This window comes from Drosophila rhopaloa, unplaced genomic scaffold, assembly GCF_018152115.1.
Source record: "Drosophila rhopaloa isolate 14029-0021.01 unplaced genomic scaffold, ASM1815211v1 contig_163, whole genome shotgun sequence".
Taxonomy (NCBI): domain Eukaryota; kingdom Metazoa; phylum Arthropoda; class Insecta; order Diptera; family Drosophilidae; genus Drosophila; species Drosophila rhopaloa.
In genome coordinates, this window is record NW_025335043.1 from 257,171 (window position 1) to 274,916 (window position 17,746).

At 39.0% G+C, this 17,746-nt stretch overlaps 1 protein-coding gene across 1 annotated transcript; it reads left to right on the top strand.

Moving 5' to 3' along the window:
• Positions 1-1,246: 1,246 nt before the first annotated feature.
• On the top strand, positions 1,247-17,305 carry LOC108044413. The gene is made up of 6 exons (XM_017123422.2): positions 1,247-1,412; positions 13,359-13,577; positions 13,796-14,632; positions 14,975-15,132; positions 15,190-15,991; positions 16,342-17,305. Exons 2-6 carry the CDS (start codon positions 13,496-13,498, stop codon positions 16,707-16,709), a joined length of 2,247 nt encoding a protein of 748 aa, XP_016978911.2. The 5' UTR covers positions 1,247-1,412; positions 13,359-13,495; the 3' UTR covers positions 16,710-17,305.
• Positions 17,306-17,746: the final 441 nt, after the last annotated feature.

Sequence of the window (17,746 nt, forward strand, 5' to 3'; positions counted from 1 at the left end):
ATCGCTATCTGCGGCGATTTGGGCTCGTTTGTGAGCGCCATCATCATCACTCTTGTGGCCCAAGACAAATGCAACTGAGAGTGGCTGACGGCAAATGTCGCCTTAAATTAAATTTAATTGGCACTCTGGGGCCCGGCGAAAGCAGCTGTGGGTAAGCAACTGTTTCTAGATATATGGAAGTCCTCCTTCCCATAGTAGAAAGCCCTATTGAGGTACTAAAACAATTGCAGCTGTTTCGGGAGATTGTGAAGAAAAGTTTGTTTGGTTATTCAAGGTGGTTGCACCTGGCTTGTGAATTAAGTAATTACCATTTGGGGGAGGTTAGGGCAGGACAGAAAGGATTATCATTATTTAAACTATTAATTATTAAGCAATATACCGTAAAAGACTACAAATAAGAATTCGAATTGGTGGAAGAAAAAGTGGAGGTGTTATTCAGCACTACTGATGCAAATTACATTTTAAATAAAAGATTTGTTATCCAATTTCTTAACAAACTATATTTATAAAACGGTTGTTTTTTACTTATTTAAAATAAAATTAGCTTAAGTAGAACTTTGTTAGATATATAAAACAATATAAATAATAATAAAACGTTAAAAGTTACAACAATTTTTGTCTGCCGTGGGAAAAAACTGGTCGTAGAAAAAGTATACTGCATTATAAATAAATCTTAACTGTCAAATTTAACGGGTGGTAAAAGTCAAATAAAATCTACCAAAACAATCATGGATATAATATTTGTATTTATTTAACGTTCCTTCCCCATGCTGACAACTTATTAAAGACCTTTTAGTTATGCATATTAGGTCAATATTTTCTAGTTCATTAAGGAAATGGTCTGTCCATATGCATATCAGCCAGACAAAACACCCTCAGCAACACTGCACGTGTGTCTATCTGTATTGTATTCCCGAGGAAATCCCTTTGTGGGGGTGTTTCCGTGCAAATGTATGCACTGTGTCCTTTGGCTAAGGGTTGAAAATTCCAGACAGCCGAAAAAACAGAAAACATTTCGTTAGCCGGGAAAATCTTGGCAAAAGCCAAAGTGGCTAGGAACAAAAACCGTGGCATAAATAGAGGGCTAACCATTTGCGCCGGCAGCCAAAAGTATGCAACGCTATTTTTCAACCGGCTCTTAAGTCACAGTCGCGTCCCCGCGAATAGGAAAGCCGGCGGACCGGAACAGCTGGCTGAATATTCTCTGGTTTCCCGACCACTGGGTTTAGTTTTCTTTTGAACGGCGAGGCGTTTGGACGCGCACGCGGATTGCCAGACGGAATAAAATCGAAATTCGTGAATCGAAGTCACCCACGCCGGAGCTTCTTTTGTCTTCTGGCAGCTGCCGCCAAAAAATAAAATAAAAACAAAGTCGTTTTTATTTGAAGCAGCCGCGCGACTCGCGCCTTTCGGTGTGTTTCCTTTTGGCTTCTTATACATAGTAATAGTGTTTCCTTTGGTTGCTGTTTTTGAAAAACTTATTTTTGTAGTCACAAACTCGTATTTAGAAATTGCTGCGCGTTTAGTTCGGCAGTGTCGCTGTTATTCTTGTGCCAGCCAGTGTTGAATTTAAAATATTTTCATTTAATTTGAAAAAAAGAGAGAAATAAAAATACAATCAAATACGATTTCGAATTCTCTGGCGACATTTGGCCAGATACGAACAAGTGCTCGTGTTCTTACTCTATATGTGTGATTGGTGGTGTGTGCTTTATGTTAATGGAGAACGTATAAATAGCAAATAATGAACCCCTAATAAATAAGAAGCTTCGAATTGTTGATTAACTGAATAATTAGCCCAAGCAATTGCCACAAGAACGGAAACATTATTAAGCGATATTCGGAAAAACTTAAGGCAACAAGGCAAATTAAATACATATAATATTGATTTTATTTGCATATTGTAATGGAATTGTGGACAATAAAATGTAAATTGGCATGTACATTTTAGTTTTAAAAATGAAAATAAATATGGATATAGTTGGTAAAAGAATATAAATATCACAAATTGCAGAATTTAATTGGCAATTAATAAAATCTTATCAGTATAAGAGTTTACTGTAATGATAAATAGATTACAAAAACTTCGATTCTTAAAATTTGTCTTCGATTTGTCAAGCAACATTATTTCTGAGAACAGAACAATGATTTTAAATTTTATTAAAATTAAACTTTATATATTAAACTTTATATATTCTGAAGAATATTATTATGATCTTTATACTATTATACTTTTTAAAAGTCTTAAGTCTTATGTAATTCCTGATATATCTTTTTTGTAATATCCTTTTTAAGCCCTACATTATGTCCTTTTTAAAGCTTAGTCATCAATCATTTCACAAACAAAACACACTGACACACAATCAAACCCACTCACAAAACTGTGATGTCATCTGGTTTGGTGGCTTCTGCGGTCATCGGTGGCAGCCAAAAGGCGAAGTTAAAAGCGAAAATGATGTGACTTACTGAACTCAAAGTAGGACTTCGTTTGCCTTCGGTCACGTGTTGCATTCGCTTTGAAGGATTCTCGTGATTCTTGTGTGTTTGGGTCTGAAAATGAAATCATCAGTTCAAGGAAGAGAAAATCAATGAAATTGTAGGGGCAAAGTTTTTGGGTTGACGCACTGAAAAGTGCAATTTTCGCGGCGACTCACTGACGCGGAGACTGCCTGGCGACATGGCCATGGCATAAATAAAAAGGACAATTGCTTAATGCACTATGCAATCCCCTTCTCCATTCTCCTTTTGTCCTTTACCCACACTCGTGCACTCGGGTAATTTAATCAGCCGAGCGCTCAATTGACGCCAGGACACTAGGGATGGGATAGTAACCTTGGTAACTACATAAAAGGTCCCACAACCATAAGCCCTGCGTGTTACTATTTGCCGCCCCCTAATGCCAAACACTGGGAAGGGGGCGGGGCAGCCGGCAATTTGCTGTAATTTTTATTGACATTTTTATTTTCCACCCATGACGTCGGCAATCGGTTCTACTTACCATGTTGCAACTGTTGCGTTTCCTTTTTAGCGAACCACATTTGCACCCGTTTTCAGCCCATTTATGCCTTCTGCCAGTGGCAGACGGGCCCCTTTAGAGTTTTCCTTTTATGGGAATGACCTAATAGTTGATAAATAGGTTTATGACTTCAGCGACAAAGTCATTGGGAAGGTATTTCCCAAAATGGTCATTTAAAAAAGTCATTATTTAATTAATTCATTAATTAAATTAGTTCAAATAGCTTTTATTTAACTTTTAGGTGTTTTGTATTTATTAATGTGGACTTCACTGTTCACTATTAGTTGATTCAAATTTGCGCTGTTGTTTAAGGGGCTTTAAAAAATAAGTTACATTATTGTTTTTTAATTGCATTCAGATCATTTAAATGGCATTCCATTGTCGAATTTAAAAGGCTAGGCAATATTTCCTCCAAATATTGTGTAGTTGAATTTCAAAATAAATATTTAAAACGATTGTGTACGTATACATACATCAAAGTTATTTATTTTTAAGCAGCTTATCAAATTTCAAAATCATGCCCTAGCCCTTTATATAGAATTTTTAACTAGCTGAAAAAATATCCTAAGAATGAAATATGAGAGGGCAGCATAAGTTTAATTTTGTTTTTTTTTTTCTTTTTTTAATGTATGGAAATCCTGACACCCCTCTGTACACCATTGACCCAGATATTCTTACATATTTCATGATCTATCAATGAATTAAGCAATTTATCATCACCCTAAGTTACCATAAAGTAGACAAAAAAGTAAGTTATGTGTGTGGGATTTCGAAAAAATGCCAATAGGGTGGAACAAATGCCGGTACGTAAAACGTAAATAATAACAACCACCCCTTTGCAATAAAAGAAGGAAATAGGCATTAAAACACGCCAGGCGTTGCCGTCAATCAAGCCAAAAATGAAATCCAAGCAAAAGAAGAAGGCCAAGAAGCGCTGTTAGAAATGGCAGGAAACCACCCCGAAAGGTGGAAAGTGTCGGGAAACACCCTTATAGAAAGCATTAGACAACCACCCTGTTTCTAAGAAAGCGTAGAAACTTCAAGATATCTCCACCTTGCTATTGTTTTTCTGCCTTACTTTCCGTGCGAGTTTTTGTTGTTTTCAATACACACAAAAGGTAAAATACAACAAAATACATCCGCGTCGTCTGTTGCTTGAACTTGAATTTTGCAGAAGGCAACACAGTCGATGAGGTAGTGTGCCGATCTTTGCAGACAAAAACCCGACAAACAACTTTAGAGCTTAAAACCGGCAGACAAGACATTCTAATGGCAAACAATGGAGCTATACCAATACAAAAAGCCACAATCAATGGGCCAGAGGGGCCGGGATAAAAGGCACATAAATATATATAGGCGGTACCTACATTTATTGGTATGGGTTTAATTTGAAACACAAAACCCGAAACAAGCTTTAGATATAAGGCATTCGAGTGTGTCCGTCGAATATGACATCATTTTGGCGTCATCAGCGATAACCTCATCATGATCTTCCGCTGATCTCTCTGCTGGCCTGTCAGTTTATTTGCCCTCGCATCGAAATTATGTTAGCTAAACTCAAATTCTGTGCTGATTTTTCAGAATTTTAAATTGTCCATATGTATATTATGTTGTGGGTTATATTGTCGACATTTTGAGCCTATCCATCCGCACATGTGTTGGGGATACATTCAATGTGTTCTGTTTTTTTATTTAAACGACCAGGCATGTGGGCAAATAAACGAAATCCTAGTGACCAAAATAATCTGGAAAACATAAATAAAAAATAATATAAGTAAAAAGAGAGAAGGAACGGAAGTAAACATCAAAATGTCGATTGTTTTCTTTGGATCGTTAATTGTTTTGGTTGGTGAAATTGGTTTTTAGGGGGAAATTTGTCACCAAACTGGAGCAAATAAATATTTAAAATTGTGTGGCCTTAAGCAAACATATTCCTTTAAATAATACCAATACATTCGAAGAAATAAACATATTTCCAAATGTTAATTGAGCATCAGCCACATGAAGGGAATATACAAAATAGATTTTGATCTTTAATTTATTTAGATTCTAAAGTGTCGTCGGTCTTTGGCAAAAATCCAAAGAACGACGACATTTTTCAAATTTATTTTGAACTTCTTTGTTTTTTCCCGTAACTGTGTTTGTTGTTGCACAACAAAAGTAAGGTAAAAATAAATAATAAATAGGTTTTTTCCAAACGATCGATCCTTTGTAGTTGTCGTGCACTTTATTTAGTTGTCTAGACTCTTCATACATACCCCAAACAGTTTTTCTTTATGTATGTCAAAGCTTTTGCAAGATTCGGATGACTCAGAGGCGTCGACGCCTCCTTCAGGCTGTCTCAAAGAAATATACCTCTAAATATATATATATGCACAGAGAGCAAGATACTTGTGAGGCTATTTCGGCAACTGTCTTGGACCCGAAAGCATTTACAGTAGCGGCTCGGTTTGTTTTTATTTATGACGCACCACTATTTTGGCGGACCAACGAAACTAGGCCAAACTTTTGTTTGCTCTTTTGTTGATTTTTGGCGACCAAGACTGAGAGTTGGGTCCTGCCAACATTACCAATAAGTAAGGCAGTTAAATAACGCAAAATTTCAATGTCAGACGGCGCCATTGTCGAGTCGAGAACAGCCCACGCCAAATAAAAAGGGATTTGCTATGTCTCTTTTCGGCGTCGAAAAACAGACAAAGGAAATGTTGTAAACCAAGAACCGAGAACATGTTCAAGTTAATGCTGCATTCGAGGAAATGTTTTCCTGTTTACGAGTATCTGCCGCTTGAATGACAGGCCATCGTCAAAGCCAACTTGTAGCTACAAATGTATCTACGTATCTCCTTTTGTGGAGCTCTAGCTGGCGCTCTTGGGGGCCGGTTTCGAGAATTGCATTTGCTGCCATTGAATTGGAAATCAAGTTTTGAGGAAATGTCTGCAATGCGTGACTTGACTTTGTCCATTCCTCAAGACTCTGGGTCGTGTCAGCGCCACTGGCCTCCCCTGACTTCGATTCCCTGGCTCCAAATTTGTAAAGTCCCAGGTTATCATACGTTTATGGTGGGCCCACACTGCGCCTGCGCAACTGATGTCTCAATTGTCGGCGCCGTCTATTTAACTCTGTTTTCGGATAACGGCAATTAGCGCACTAAATAATTAATTGAGACCCAAACTGAAGCCATTACACTTCCAATTCAATTAAATTCCAATTGCATGTCGCAATGGAAACTTGCAAAACTATTTTAAAAGTGTTAGAAAGCGGGGAGGGGGGTTTGGCCTGCACAAATATTTTCACGCTGCAGTGCCGCGTTCCAATTGCATGGGAAAATACGAGGTTATATGCAAATATCTTATTCATTGAGTCAGCATGCTCTGGGGCATGATATCATAATTTGCCTAATGGTGGAAAATTGATTTAGAAAATCTGAAAGGCATGAGCGTCTTTCGTGACAAGTAAATAAGCTTATCAAAACTTTTCGGTATGATATCATAATTTTGTTAGCTGGGAAATAAGTTTTGAAAATCAGAAAGAGGCATGCACAAAACGTGTGAAAAATCAATAAACCTTTCGTAAGCTGCCTTTGTCATTGTGTTTTTTAATGGTTCCAGCCAACCTTAATGTTTTTAATTACTATATTTTAAGTTTCCTTCCTTAGTTAAATTGGATATTTGATTTAGAAATAACCACGCTCGCACGTTCTTCAAGATGAACACATTTATTCATCGGAACCACTCGAATGTGAGTCAAATAAATGTCCCTTCGCCCCCTGTTAGTCTATGATCTGAGTGCCAAAAACTATTTAAATATAGATCGCCCCGAAAAATATTGCGTCAAAACAGCCAGATGATGTCATCGAGGCATTGCTCCAAATATCTCTAGAGAAACGTAGACGCTAAATTGTTGTTTTCGTTGTCGCTGGGGTCATGACACTAACAAATTGAAGCTGAAATAAGTTTCGGACAGTTAAATGGGACTTGCTTCACCACCGACGGCAGGGAAAAGCAACCAGAATTAAATGAGAATATTTTTCGCAATTTATCCACCCACCTCTGCTGACCAGTTTGTCAGACAGCTGACTGAGCAGACATGAAAAACGGACAAGAAACAAGTGATGTAAACAAAAATGCATGAGGAGGCAACAAGTTGCATTTGCTGCCGGCCGGCCCCATTTGCATTCAAGTGCTGGCTGGCCTCCACCTCTCACCACGATAATCCAAACAAGAATTTAATTCTTCTATTGGCTTACCTGAAAATGTACATGTGCCACAGATTCCCCATATTGTGCGGCCTAAAAATAACAATAAAATTGTCTGGAAGACACCCTAATTTGGGGAGACTTTGATGTTTGTATTTATAACTTGTGTATTAAACTACGAATTTAAAGCAAACAATTGTGGGAAATCCTTAAAAATACTTGATATTGATGAACATTATTATAAGAATTTAATTTGAATAAAATTCGTTTTTATTTCAGCAATCTGTTTTGTTTAGATATTTTTGCATTAAAATTGAGGCTTGTGGTCCATATTGAAACTAGATTCTCAATTCAAATATAAACAACAATAAATTCATGCTAGACCGAAATATTTATGAATTTATTTTTCTGGCTGGCGGCGAAGACAAATTTTCTATTTTTGTGTCTCGCACTAATTGAGAGAATTTTCGCCATAAACTATGTGGAAATTATTTCCCCACTGGATTTGTTCATCTGCATAACTTAACCTCCGCTCCCTTGCCGAAATCGGAACTTGTCTAGTTTTCCCTTCGCCCCGGAAAATGGTGACTTGCGTGTGTCTGCTCTATAAATTGCTCAATCATGGGCTCCGCTGGCTTTGCATTTGCACATAAATTCTTGTTGGCCTGTAGGAAATTTTACGAATTTTCCGATTCGGGGAAACATGAAGATCTCAGAGGGTCGGGTCACTATTCCCACCCGTTCTCCCCCATGCACTTGCCTTGTTTCTGTTATGTTGACCCAGTTTCTTGGGCTTAATTAATTAGCCGACAGCGAGCACGAGCCAACATATGAGGTGCACCAGGGGAGAAGGGATTGCGTGTGCCACCCAGTTTGGGGCGTGCCCAAATGGATCCTCGGGGGAGCCTGCTTATCTTATAATACTGTAAATGGGAATGCGTTTTTAAGTGAATTGCAGGCGGTCGTAAGATGCTAAGTAGATTGTAATTTGGACGAAGGCAAGTGGGTGGAATGACTGTAAATAGACTTGATGTATCTATACATTGAAATACCTATGGCACTGAACTACATTTTTTTTTACATTAAATACGCTTTGACTTTCAAAAGCGAATCAATATAAAATAAATATTAAGAAAATTCAATGAAACCAGAAGATTATAATTTGTATTAAATTGAAATAATTTTAATGAAATCAGTTTACTCAGTAAAAACGTACACTTAGATACGTGTATATATGAAATAACTTCAAACTTTCCACTTCAATCAAAAACATTACGAAATAAAAATTCAAATTCAGAATTTAGCGCTTGAAAATTGTATTTTGTCTGTATATAGAAATTGGAAACTCGAAGGGTTTTCGGTTAAAGTTAGTTACTTCTAATAATTTACTGGTCTTAAAATTTCATTTTTATAGCTTTACTATATTTTACTATTTTTTTTTTTTAAATGTACACTAATTTTTGTAGTCCCGTGTAAAAGTTAAGGCCCATCTGAGCTGGCAGCATTCCAGACAAGTTGTCAACACACGATAGTGAGTCAGGAAAATGTCTTTATGGCATTTCCATTATGCACAGGGGACTGGCAATGCCAATGCAAATCTCGCATTCGACAAGACCTCACACGAAAACAATGAATTATTGCACAATATCATTAACAGAGCCCTAACGGAAATGGGCCTTAAAAAATATCGCCAAGGTTTGTCCCGAAGGCGTGCGATGTTGCCTCACCTTAAAACTACCCGACGCATTCATCAATAAGTCACTCTATAACTTACCCAATTGATTAACGGTGCGGTACTTTATTCGTTCATTCAACTATAGATTTTCGAGTGAGTGGGTCTATGAGTGTGGGTCGTTCCAATGCAATAGTAATACTGAAAATAAACCAGAACCTCGCTACGTGACCACAATGTAAACACACGGAGAGCCCCAATTAAGCGTTCAATCTAACGATACAATTGAATTTGTCTTCAAACGAAACAAAAAAGTGAAGTAAACCTATAAACATGTGTTAGTCGCCAAGCTAAGCTAGCGAAACTGATTTGCGTATTGGGAAATTTATGCTGGCTAAATGTCAAAAGGCAAGTGCCAGAAAGTGTGCAAATATACCATTCGGTTTGCAATTGAAATTAACGCTTTGTACGCTCGAGCGAAGCCGAAATGAAAATGAGGAGAAATGTTAATGTTGCGTTTACAGGCGATTCAAGACATTAATAGTGCATTGACTGGCCGAAAAATCTGGCAGAAGTCCAGGGGAAAACTAAACACATTTTCCCAATACATTTTTACTCACTTTCATTGAACCTTTTCGAGAGTCCAGAGTCTAGACCTTCAATGACGCTGCACTTGTCGTGGCATTCGGCCCACGTAAGCTCTCGCCGCCCATGTTGGGAGCCAAATTGCTGACACAGTTCGAACGGTCGCTCAATTTATGCATTTTAAATGTTAATTAAAGCCGTCACAGTGTGCCCAGGCCACCGCACTCATTCATAAATTCTACTAAATGCAAGCGGCCTTTGTTGAGGCTTTTCTATTTTGCTGCAGTCGTGTTACGCATAATTAAGCGGGCGGCGCGCTGTCTGAACACAAGCCCCAAAAAAAGACAAAATCTAAATAAAAACCAATTGACCCACAATGGCTAGTGAGATGTATATGAAAGGCGCGACTTTGTGGCTAAGCATTGCACTCAAGAAAAAATATTAGGCAGTGGCAAGACATCAAGTTCCAGCTGCCAGTAAAGGTGTTAAAAATCGCTTGGCAAACAATGCGAGTAAACAAACAACTGCAAACCCAGCCAATTCGATGCTAACAAATACGATTTGCATAAGGCTTGGGCAAATATATTACCTCATTTTCTTTTGATTTTTGGTCTTTGGCTTTGGCCTTATCACTAATTGACATTTACAAAGTGATTTACTAGACAACTGATAAACAGCAACGACATTAATAGAGGGTCATGCTGATTGCCGTTGGTTGCAATTAAATTTCTATTTTCGGGTAGCTACAGAGTGGCACAATCGTACATAATTAACGAACCGGTGGCGACGCCATCAAGATCCCCCACCAAAACAAATTCAACATGCACGCAGAGTTCTCACAGTTGGTTGTTATTTGGCAGTACACACAAAAGGCAGAGGCATTGCCGCCACCCAAGCGGAAAAGTTGCAAGCGGGCGTGTGGCGAAAAACCGAAAAGAAAACTCGGATAATTTGCTCAGGCGGCAAAGCCGTCGATTGGGAAACCAGATAGGGAAATACCCTAGTTAAAACGTACAAAAACGCATCGGTAATATTATGGTTTTGATCATGATTAGCATTGACTTTGAACTTTTTCTTTTATTTTACAATTGTAAAATCTTTAATCCATTTTTACTTGAAACTATAACATATGAATATAATAAATAATCTAAAAACATATTACGAATAACAATCGTTTTTATTTTTGTATTTATAAATTCGGTTTATTTTGCTTTTAATATCGCGAAGTAAAGATAAAAGCTTTAAAATTTGATTTTAATGGTTCGACAGCAAATAAATTATGTGTAACAAATACTTGTCTCTAAATTCAATAATATTAATTTAAATCATTTTTAGTATAGGAACTACCAAATTACACAAATCCAAAATACAAAACAAGTTTTTATTTCGATAAGAGGATTGGTAAATCCCCTGAAATTTGTTTAAAAGAGACCACGGAATTTCTTGAAAGCCGCGTGGGCGTCAAGGGCAGCAGAATCCCAAAGATAACGAAATGGATTTATAAAGCTCAAAAATGATTTATTTTGAAAATGGAAAATCTAAGTTTTGTGGATACTTTCCAGATGTTTGTCGCCTGCACAGATATATATGGTGTACTATAAACAGTATGGTTAATTGTCAAAAGCCCGTGGGCATGTTCCTTGGACTGAGGGCATCCGATGGCACCTCTTCCTCCGATCTCGAACCACCCGAACACGCAATGGGGAAATGCCAGCCATTTTGTTTTCCCATTTTCCGGCTTTTCTGGGGCTAGCGCCGGCCAAAGTTTACCTTAGGTCATAAATAAGCGCACTGTGTCATACGTAGTGCCCATGTGGGGCAATCACTGGCAGTCCAGGTTGTGCGGGGTGTGTGGGGCTCGGATTTGGATGGTTTTGTTTGGGGTTTTTAGTTTTTTCTTCTCTCTATTTTTTGGGTGTGTGCGTGCTGGGCGTTTTGTCATTAAGTTGAAACTGAAGCTTCTTTTTTGTTTTTGGTTTTTTGCTGCTGGTCGTTGGCTGGTTACTAATTTGAATTTCGGTCTCAAACCCAGCGACATTTTTTATAGCTGCTCTCGTATTGTTTTCGTTATTATTTGGATTACGTCATGCTTTGCTAGTTTGTTGGCTTTTGTTTGGCAGTTTGACCTTTTTTACTACCTCCAGCTAAATTCAAAACTGATGCCTAGATAAGCTCCAGCTAAATTCAATACTGACGCTCCGATAAGCCGGCAATATTTTGTATTTTATTTGTTATTAAAGAAATTTGTTGCAGCCATCAACTGATAACCCAGATTTGTGTTCATCTATTTAAAAGATTACAGGGCATTTCTAGATGATTCATTGGGCAGTCCAAATATTATGTTTACTTATCGATTGGCTTGTGTTTAGCTTGACCTTTGGCAAGGCCGGCGTATTTTACATTATTGATTGGCCCTAGCGGCAGTGTAGCATTAGGAGCTTAGCACTTTATAAATTGTGTGTAAATAAGACCTTGGTGTGTGTTTGAGTTGTTCAATTAGCTGGTGGTCGCTGTAATATTTTGCAGATGGCAGATGGATGCCCATCTGCCTGGCCTTCCTCCGTTTGGGTTGGGTACGTTTCTTTTTGGGGGCGTAGATCACACGCAGAGTCAGTCAAATGTTTCGCTTTTTGCTCGGGGTGATGTAATTTGCTTAGCCGACAAGCCAGACAACCGGTTTTGCCACAAACTACTTAAATCTCGTTTCTTGCCATCTGAGTTCTCTCGAGGGGCTGCGCAGTTGGAAAATATGATAGCCGTCTGGCACTTTCCTTTTCCTTTCCTTTCCGAGTCCCATTGTCAATGTTGAGGAACAGAGCTCACTTTAAGTATCATCTTGCAAATTGCAATTCAGACGGCGAAAGAGTGGGCTTCTTGCTCGACACATGCGTTTTAGGTATTATCAAGCAATTTACTTGTCGAGAGGGTTTAATGCACTGTCTAGTGGATGCATTAAGCCTACAGGAGGGGTCACATAAATAGCAGACGAAATAACAAGTGTGTTCTATATTATAGTAAAGAAGTTAATTCTTAGAACTTTTTTCTCAGTTTTTAGTGTACTAAAATCGGAAACTTGTTTTTTTACCTTGATAATAACTCATGTTTACAAATTTGCAATAAAATTTTGCAAGATAAATGCATTTAGATATGCCAGTATGAATATATGCTCGAATGCTATAAAATTGACTGCAGCTGTATATATCACAATTACCCCTGAAGCCTTTCCTTTTGTCATAATCTCCAGCAAATAGTTTGCTGATGATTAAAGCTACATGCCATTGACAATTTCGTTGACAGTTAATTTAAATTTATGTCTAGGGCAGACACAATATATATTTCATTACTGTTTTGCTGTTGTCATTCCGTTCAATTACTCTGTTATTTTAGTTATGTTGTTGCCCCGTCTGCCGCTGTGCAATGGTGCGTATGTGTGCTATGAATGTCGACTGTGGCCTATTGCCTATTGACACTTGTTTATTTTTGACACCCCATTGTGACACGTATATATTTATATTACATTTGTAGCAGGGGGTCCCTAAACGAGCTCTCAAATGATTTTCAGCATGTTGTGTTTGCCCGCCGATTATCATCGATGATGGGTGGCATGAAATGGCTTGATTGCTTTTTGATATGCCCACAAATTGGGCAGAGTAGCTTCATGTGAAACTTACTACAGGGTGAATAAATAGTTTTTACAGCCTCTGATATCTTATTGTTTATGCGGTTTCAGTTGGTAGCCAGCAAGTTGGTGTTATTTACTTTTGTGGTTGCGTGAGACACTAGTATTTCAATGTCTTTATATGTTGTTCTGTTTACATCTCAGAAATTTTTTGAAATTACATCTTTCTTACTTCGTTACTAACTTGGTTTCTTTCTCTCCATTTTACAGAACACATCAAGTCTAACATGATCAACTGAGTCCCAACGAAACGAAGAGGAAATCAACGAGAAATAACGAAACCCCCGAAAGGTGGCCTAATTACTGAGATTATCTTTATATAGTTTGTAGTCACCCAAATCGACGAAATGGGTTTCAATGCGCAGCACAAGCCGCGTGTCAACAGAACGTTGATATCGCTCAAATTTGTGGTATTCTTTGTCCTTACCGGTGAGTACTTTTATATAGCTTTGAGCTAACAATTAAACAAAATTATCTTTGATTAAAGCTTTAATAAAAAAATAATATTATACACAAAAAAAATGTAATTGAAACAATTCTAATCTTCTGTTTTTCAAAGAATTTGTGTTCAATGCTAATGAAAATAAAAAATTACATTAATTTGTTATTAAGCCAAATAATTTACGAAAATCTTTCTTACTTTGCAGGCCTAGCAGCTTTGCATATTTTGCATGCCACAAAGCCCCTGTTGTTGGGTCTGAACTTTTCGGAATTCCGCACGATCACAATCGTGGCGCCATTTGTTTCCATTTTGGGTCCTTTGCTCGCAGGTCCTTGGGCGGATCGCCTGGCAGCCAGAAACCCGAATACGTTTGGTCGCACTCTGCGAGTGTTGACTGCCGTTTGTTTGCTGATCTCGGCCTTAATCTATGCTTTCCTGTTTGCTGTGCCGAAGATCAGTTTGCGGGGAGATGTCCAAGGGCCACAGGTCAGCTTTGGCTGTGACGAAACTGGAGGATTTCTGTTCCAGGAGCGTTGCGGTTCCAGTTGCAGCAAATGGGAGCAGATGGAGGGTAGCCTCAACCTGTCCGGTTGCACCTACAGTTGCCAGAACCCCAACCTTTACGAGCCACTGTACGTGGCCTGGTTGGAGCAAGTTCCCACGGCGGCCCCTTCCACGGAGCAGAGCTCGGAATTCGATTACGAGGACGAGGGCAGCACTGCGGTCACAGAGAGTTTGCGCGTGAGGAGGGACTTGGAGGGCTCAGATCCCGCCAGCAGTGCTGGTGTGGAGGAGGCGATCAGTGGAGAGCGGCAAGGTCACCGGTCCGTCAGAGAGGTCAAGACGCCCCCCCGCAAGGTCTACGTCCAGCCCCCGCACGTCTGTCTCACCGAGCGCAACCAGGAAGGCAAGAATGTGGTGAAGCACTGCCACGCCTACACCGAGGACACCACCAGCGTGGAGATGAATACTGTCATAGGCTCGGCGATCAGTCAGGAGGAGCACTTCGAGGACTCCGAGGGATGGTGCCAGTATCCTCTGGGTGAGTTTATAGTCCATAGTGTAGTCTAGTTTTGAGACGCGAAGTTTACAAGTATATTTATTTTTCGTTTAAGAAAAACAAATACAATTTAAAAAAAAAAAAGTTTTTTATTTTGCACAGATAATACCTTAATCCCCCTTAACAAAAAATGTATATTTTGTGTTTCATAATCTTTACAATTTTGCATTTGTAATTATATCAAACCAAAAACATTTATTTTTCATTGTATAAACTATTTATGTTGCAAAAAAAATATATGTTATATATCATTCTTATTTCTAATTTATTTTGTAATTCGTAAATATAGTTTTAATAATTTAAACTTTATCCTGACATTTTCAGAGGGTTTCCAGTGCCACATTCCCCCAGCACAGGTGACTTACATGAAGGAATTCAAGGAGTATAAGCTGAACGACAGCAACTGCAAACCGATGATCGAGTGCCAAGTGGTGAATCCTTACCATAAACAGAGCGTGCTTGCGGAGAGTGAATGTACGAATGTGAGTAGTTTTTGAAATGTCCTGAAATATATACTAATGTTTCAAGAAACCCTTTAGGGCACTGCCAATGTGGAGGAAGTCTTGGGGGCTTATAGGACCATCCGCCTGATTGGAGACATCTTCCCCATGGCCGCTCTGACCCTTCTGAACACGGCCATCGTGATCGCGGTGCGTGAGACCTCCGAGGGGAGGGGCGAGGTGTGCCGGCAGTATGTGTGGGGTGCCATTGGCTATGTGGTGCTCTTCTCGCCGCTGGACCTGCTCTTTATCGGTGACGATATCAATAAGGACGCCGACTTTGCTGCTTCTGCTGCTCTTGCTGCGCTTATAATATTTATTGTATGCTTTGTTCTGGGCGCCGTTGTGCTGCTCTGTGCCTCGCAGATGCCACTGAGTCCGCCGGAGTGGTGGTGGCACACGAAGACCGGAATGTTGGTGGTGCCCATGTCCGCCATCCGTCGCTACAGTCCCGAGATCTTCGTGCTCACACTGGTGTCCATTCTGTTTGGCACCTTCTGGAGCAGCATTCACAGCTACCTGCACTGGACATTCGTCGATCAGTATGCTGTGTGCTATTCGGGCTTGATCCTCATTCTAGTCCTGTTCTTCAACGTGGACAAGTTCATCGAGTACTGCGGCCACTCGAATATCTTCATCGGCGGCTTGGCTATCTATGTCATTAGGTTCGCGGCGTTGAGTGATGAGGGAACCAAATGGTTGACCGTCGTCATGGAGGCTATCGAGCCGGCTGTAATTGGTCTGATTTGGATCACGATTATTTTGTATATGCGTCATGCCATGCCGAGGAAATTGACTGCCACTGGACAGGCCATCGCCGTTTTGGCCTTCTTCGGATTGGGTAAGTGTTCCAAAAAAAAGTTTTTATTTAATCGCCAGATTTTAAAAAGTATTAAATTGTGTTATGGGGCTTATATAATAGAAAAAATGACTGAAACAGACAAATGTTTTGAGTTTGAATGTTCTAAAAATATTCGAAAGAAATTAATTTTAGCATTTACATTTTTTTTCATTTGCATTAAAATATCTAAGTATTAAGATAAGATGTTTAAGTTTTTTTAATTGGAAAAGAAATAGGTTTTCCAATTAAAAAAAGGTTAAAAGTTTTCCTTATTTAGAATTTCTTATTAAGATATTTAAAATTTTTATATATATAAGATACTTAGTTCTGACGTTAATTATTCTTTTTAGGCAAAGGCTTTGGAGCTTTGATTGGATTGGCACAGGAGCAGCCTGAGTTGAAGTACTGGTCCTGCACCTACCAATGGCTGGCCATTGTGGCCTGCGTCGTGGCTCTGGTTTACTTCGGGATCTACAACCTGGTCCTCGCCCCACGCTGCACCGCCAAGCCACAACACTCCGAGGAGTTGATCTCCGGATCTGCATCCCAGAACTTTGGCAATACGGGAACCGGAACCGGAAACGGGGCTGGAAATGGCAATGGAGCCGGAAACGGAAACGGTGCCGGTGCGTCACTAAACGGCAACGGAAATGGCAGCTACTCACCACTGAGGGTCTACCACAACGAGAGGGGGAAGAAGGGACAGTTTAGATACTAAGATGCAGTGGGAAATTCAGAGAACAATGGATAATTTATTCTTTGCATGGATCACTAATGCTCCGCCTCTCTCAAATCGAGTGCGAATGATATTCTAGGTTTTAAATGTGTACACCACGCCTCGTCCTTCTCCACCTACCGCCCCCCCGCCCGCTCGAGGGCAACACTGCTAATAGTTTGTAATGCGTATTTTTGCTAAGTGTATACACCAGGAGGAAGAAAAACAAAAGAGAGGAAAAAAAACGAAAAACAAAATAATTAACTTTTTTACATAAATCGCATGTAAAACTTATTTTATTTGTTATTTAATGCCAACTAAGCGAGTTCATAATTTTAATTAAATCGCAATGGGGAAGCAAACAAAAAAAGGTTAACCAAAATCATCAACTGCCCGACTATAATTGCAACAATAGCCATGGAAACAGCAAAAGCAATAACGACTTCCCCAGACATCACGTTGTTCTCTTTACAACGTTACAAAAATGAAGGCATCAATTTTTAATGAAACATTTGCGTGATTTTACTAAGCATAATATATGATGCACTATGAGCATATAAATGTAACAATAAAACAGAAAATGTAATTATACAAAAATATAATTAATGGTAATTAAATGTTTTCAAATTAAGCGTAATAACTGCTGAAGAGGTTTTTGTTGGGGGCTGAAGCAGGAAATATAAATGCGAAGCGGAAAATGTAATGATGGTAAGCGAGGAAGTAATTTGGCCCATAATCCAGGTAATAATCTCTTGAAGAGATCAGCCCAATTTCATGTCTTTATGGTCGAGCGCCATCTACATTTGGCTTTTGCCAGAAAAGTTAAGATTTCTTAGACAACGACCTTTTTAATGGAACTTAGCTGCTCGGAAAAGCTAGATAAGAATTTTCTGCAGCTTTTCTCTGGCAAGCTTTTCTCTTACTGAAAGCAGTTTTCTTTAAATCCAACGCCTTGCTTAATTATTATTATTATTTGCTTTTTTCATTTTGTCCGCCACGATTTGCAATTTATGAGTCCAATGAATTGCATTTACTCAGTC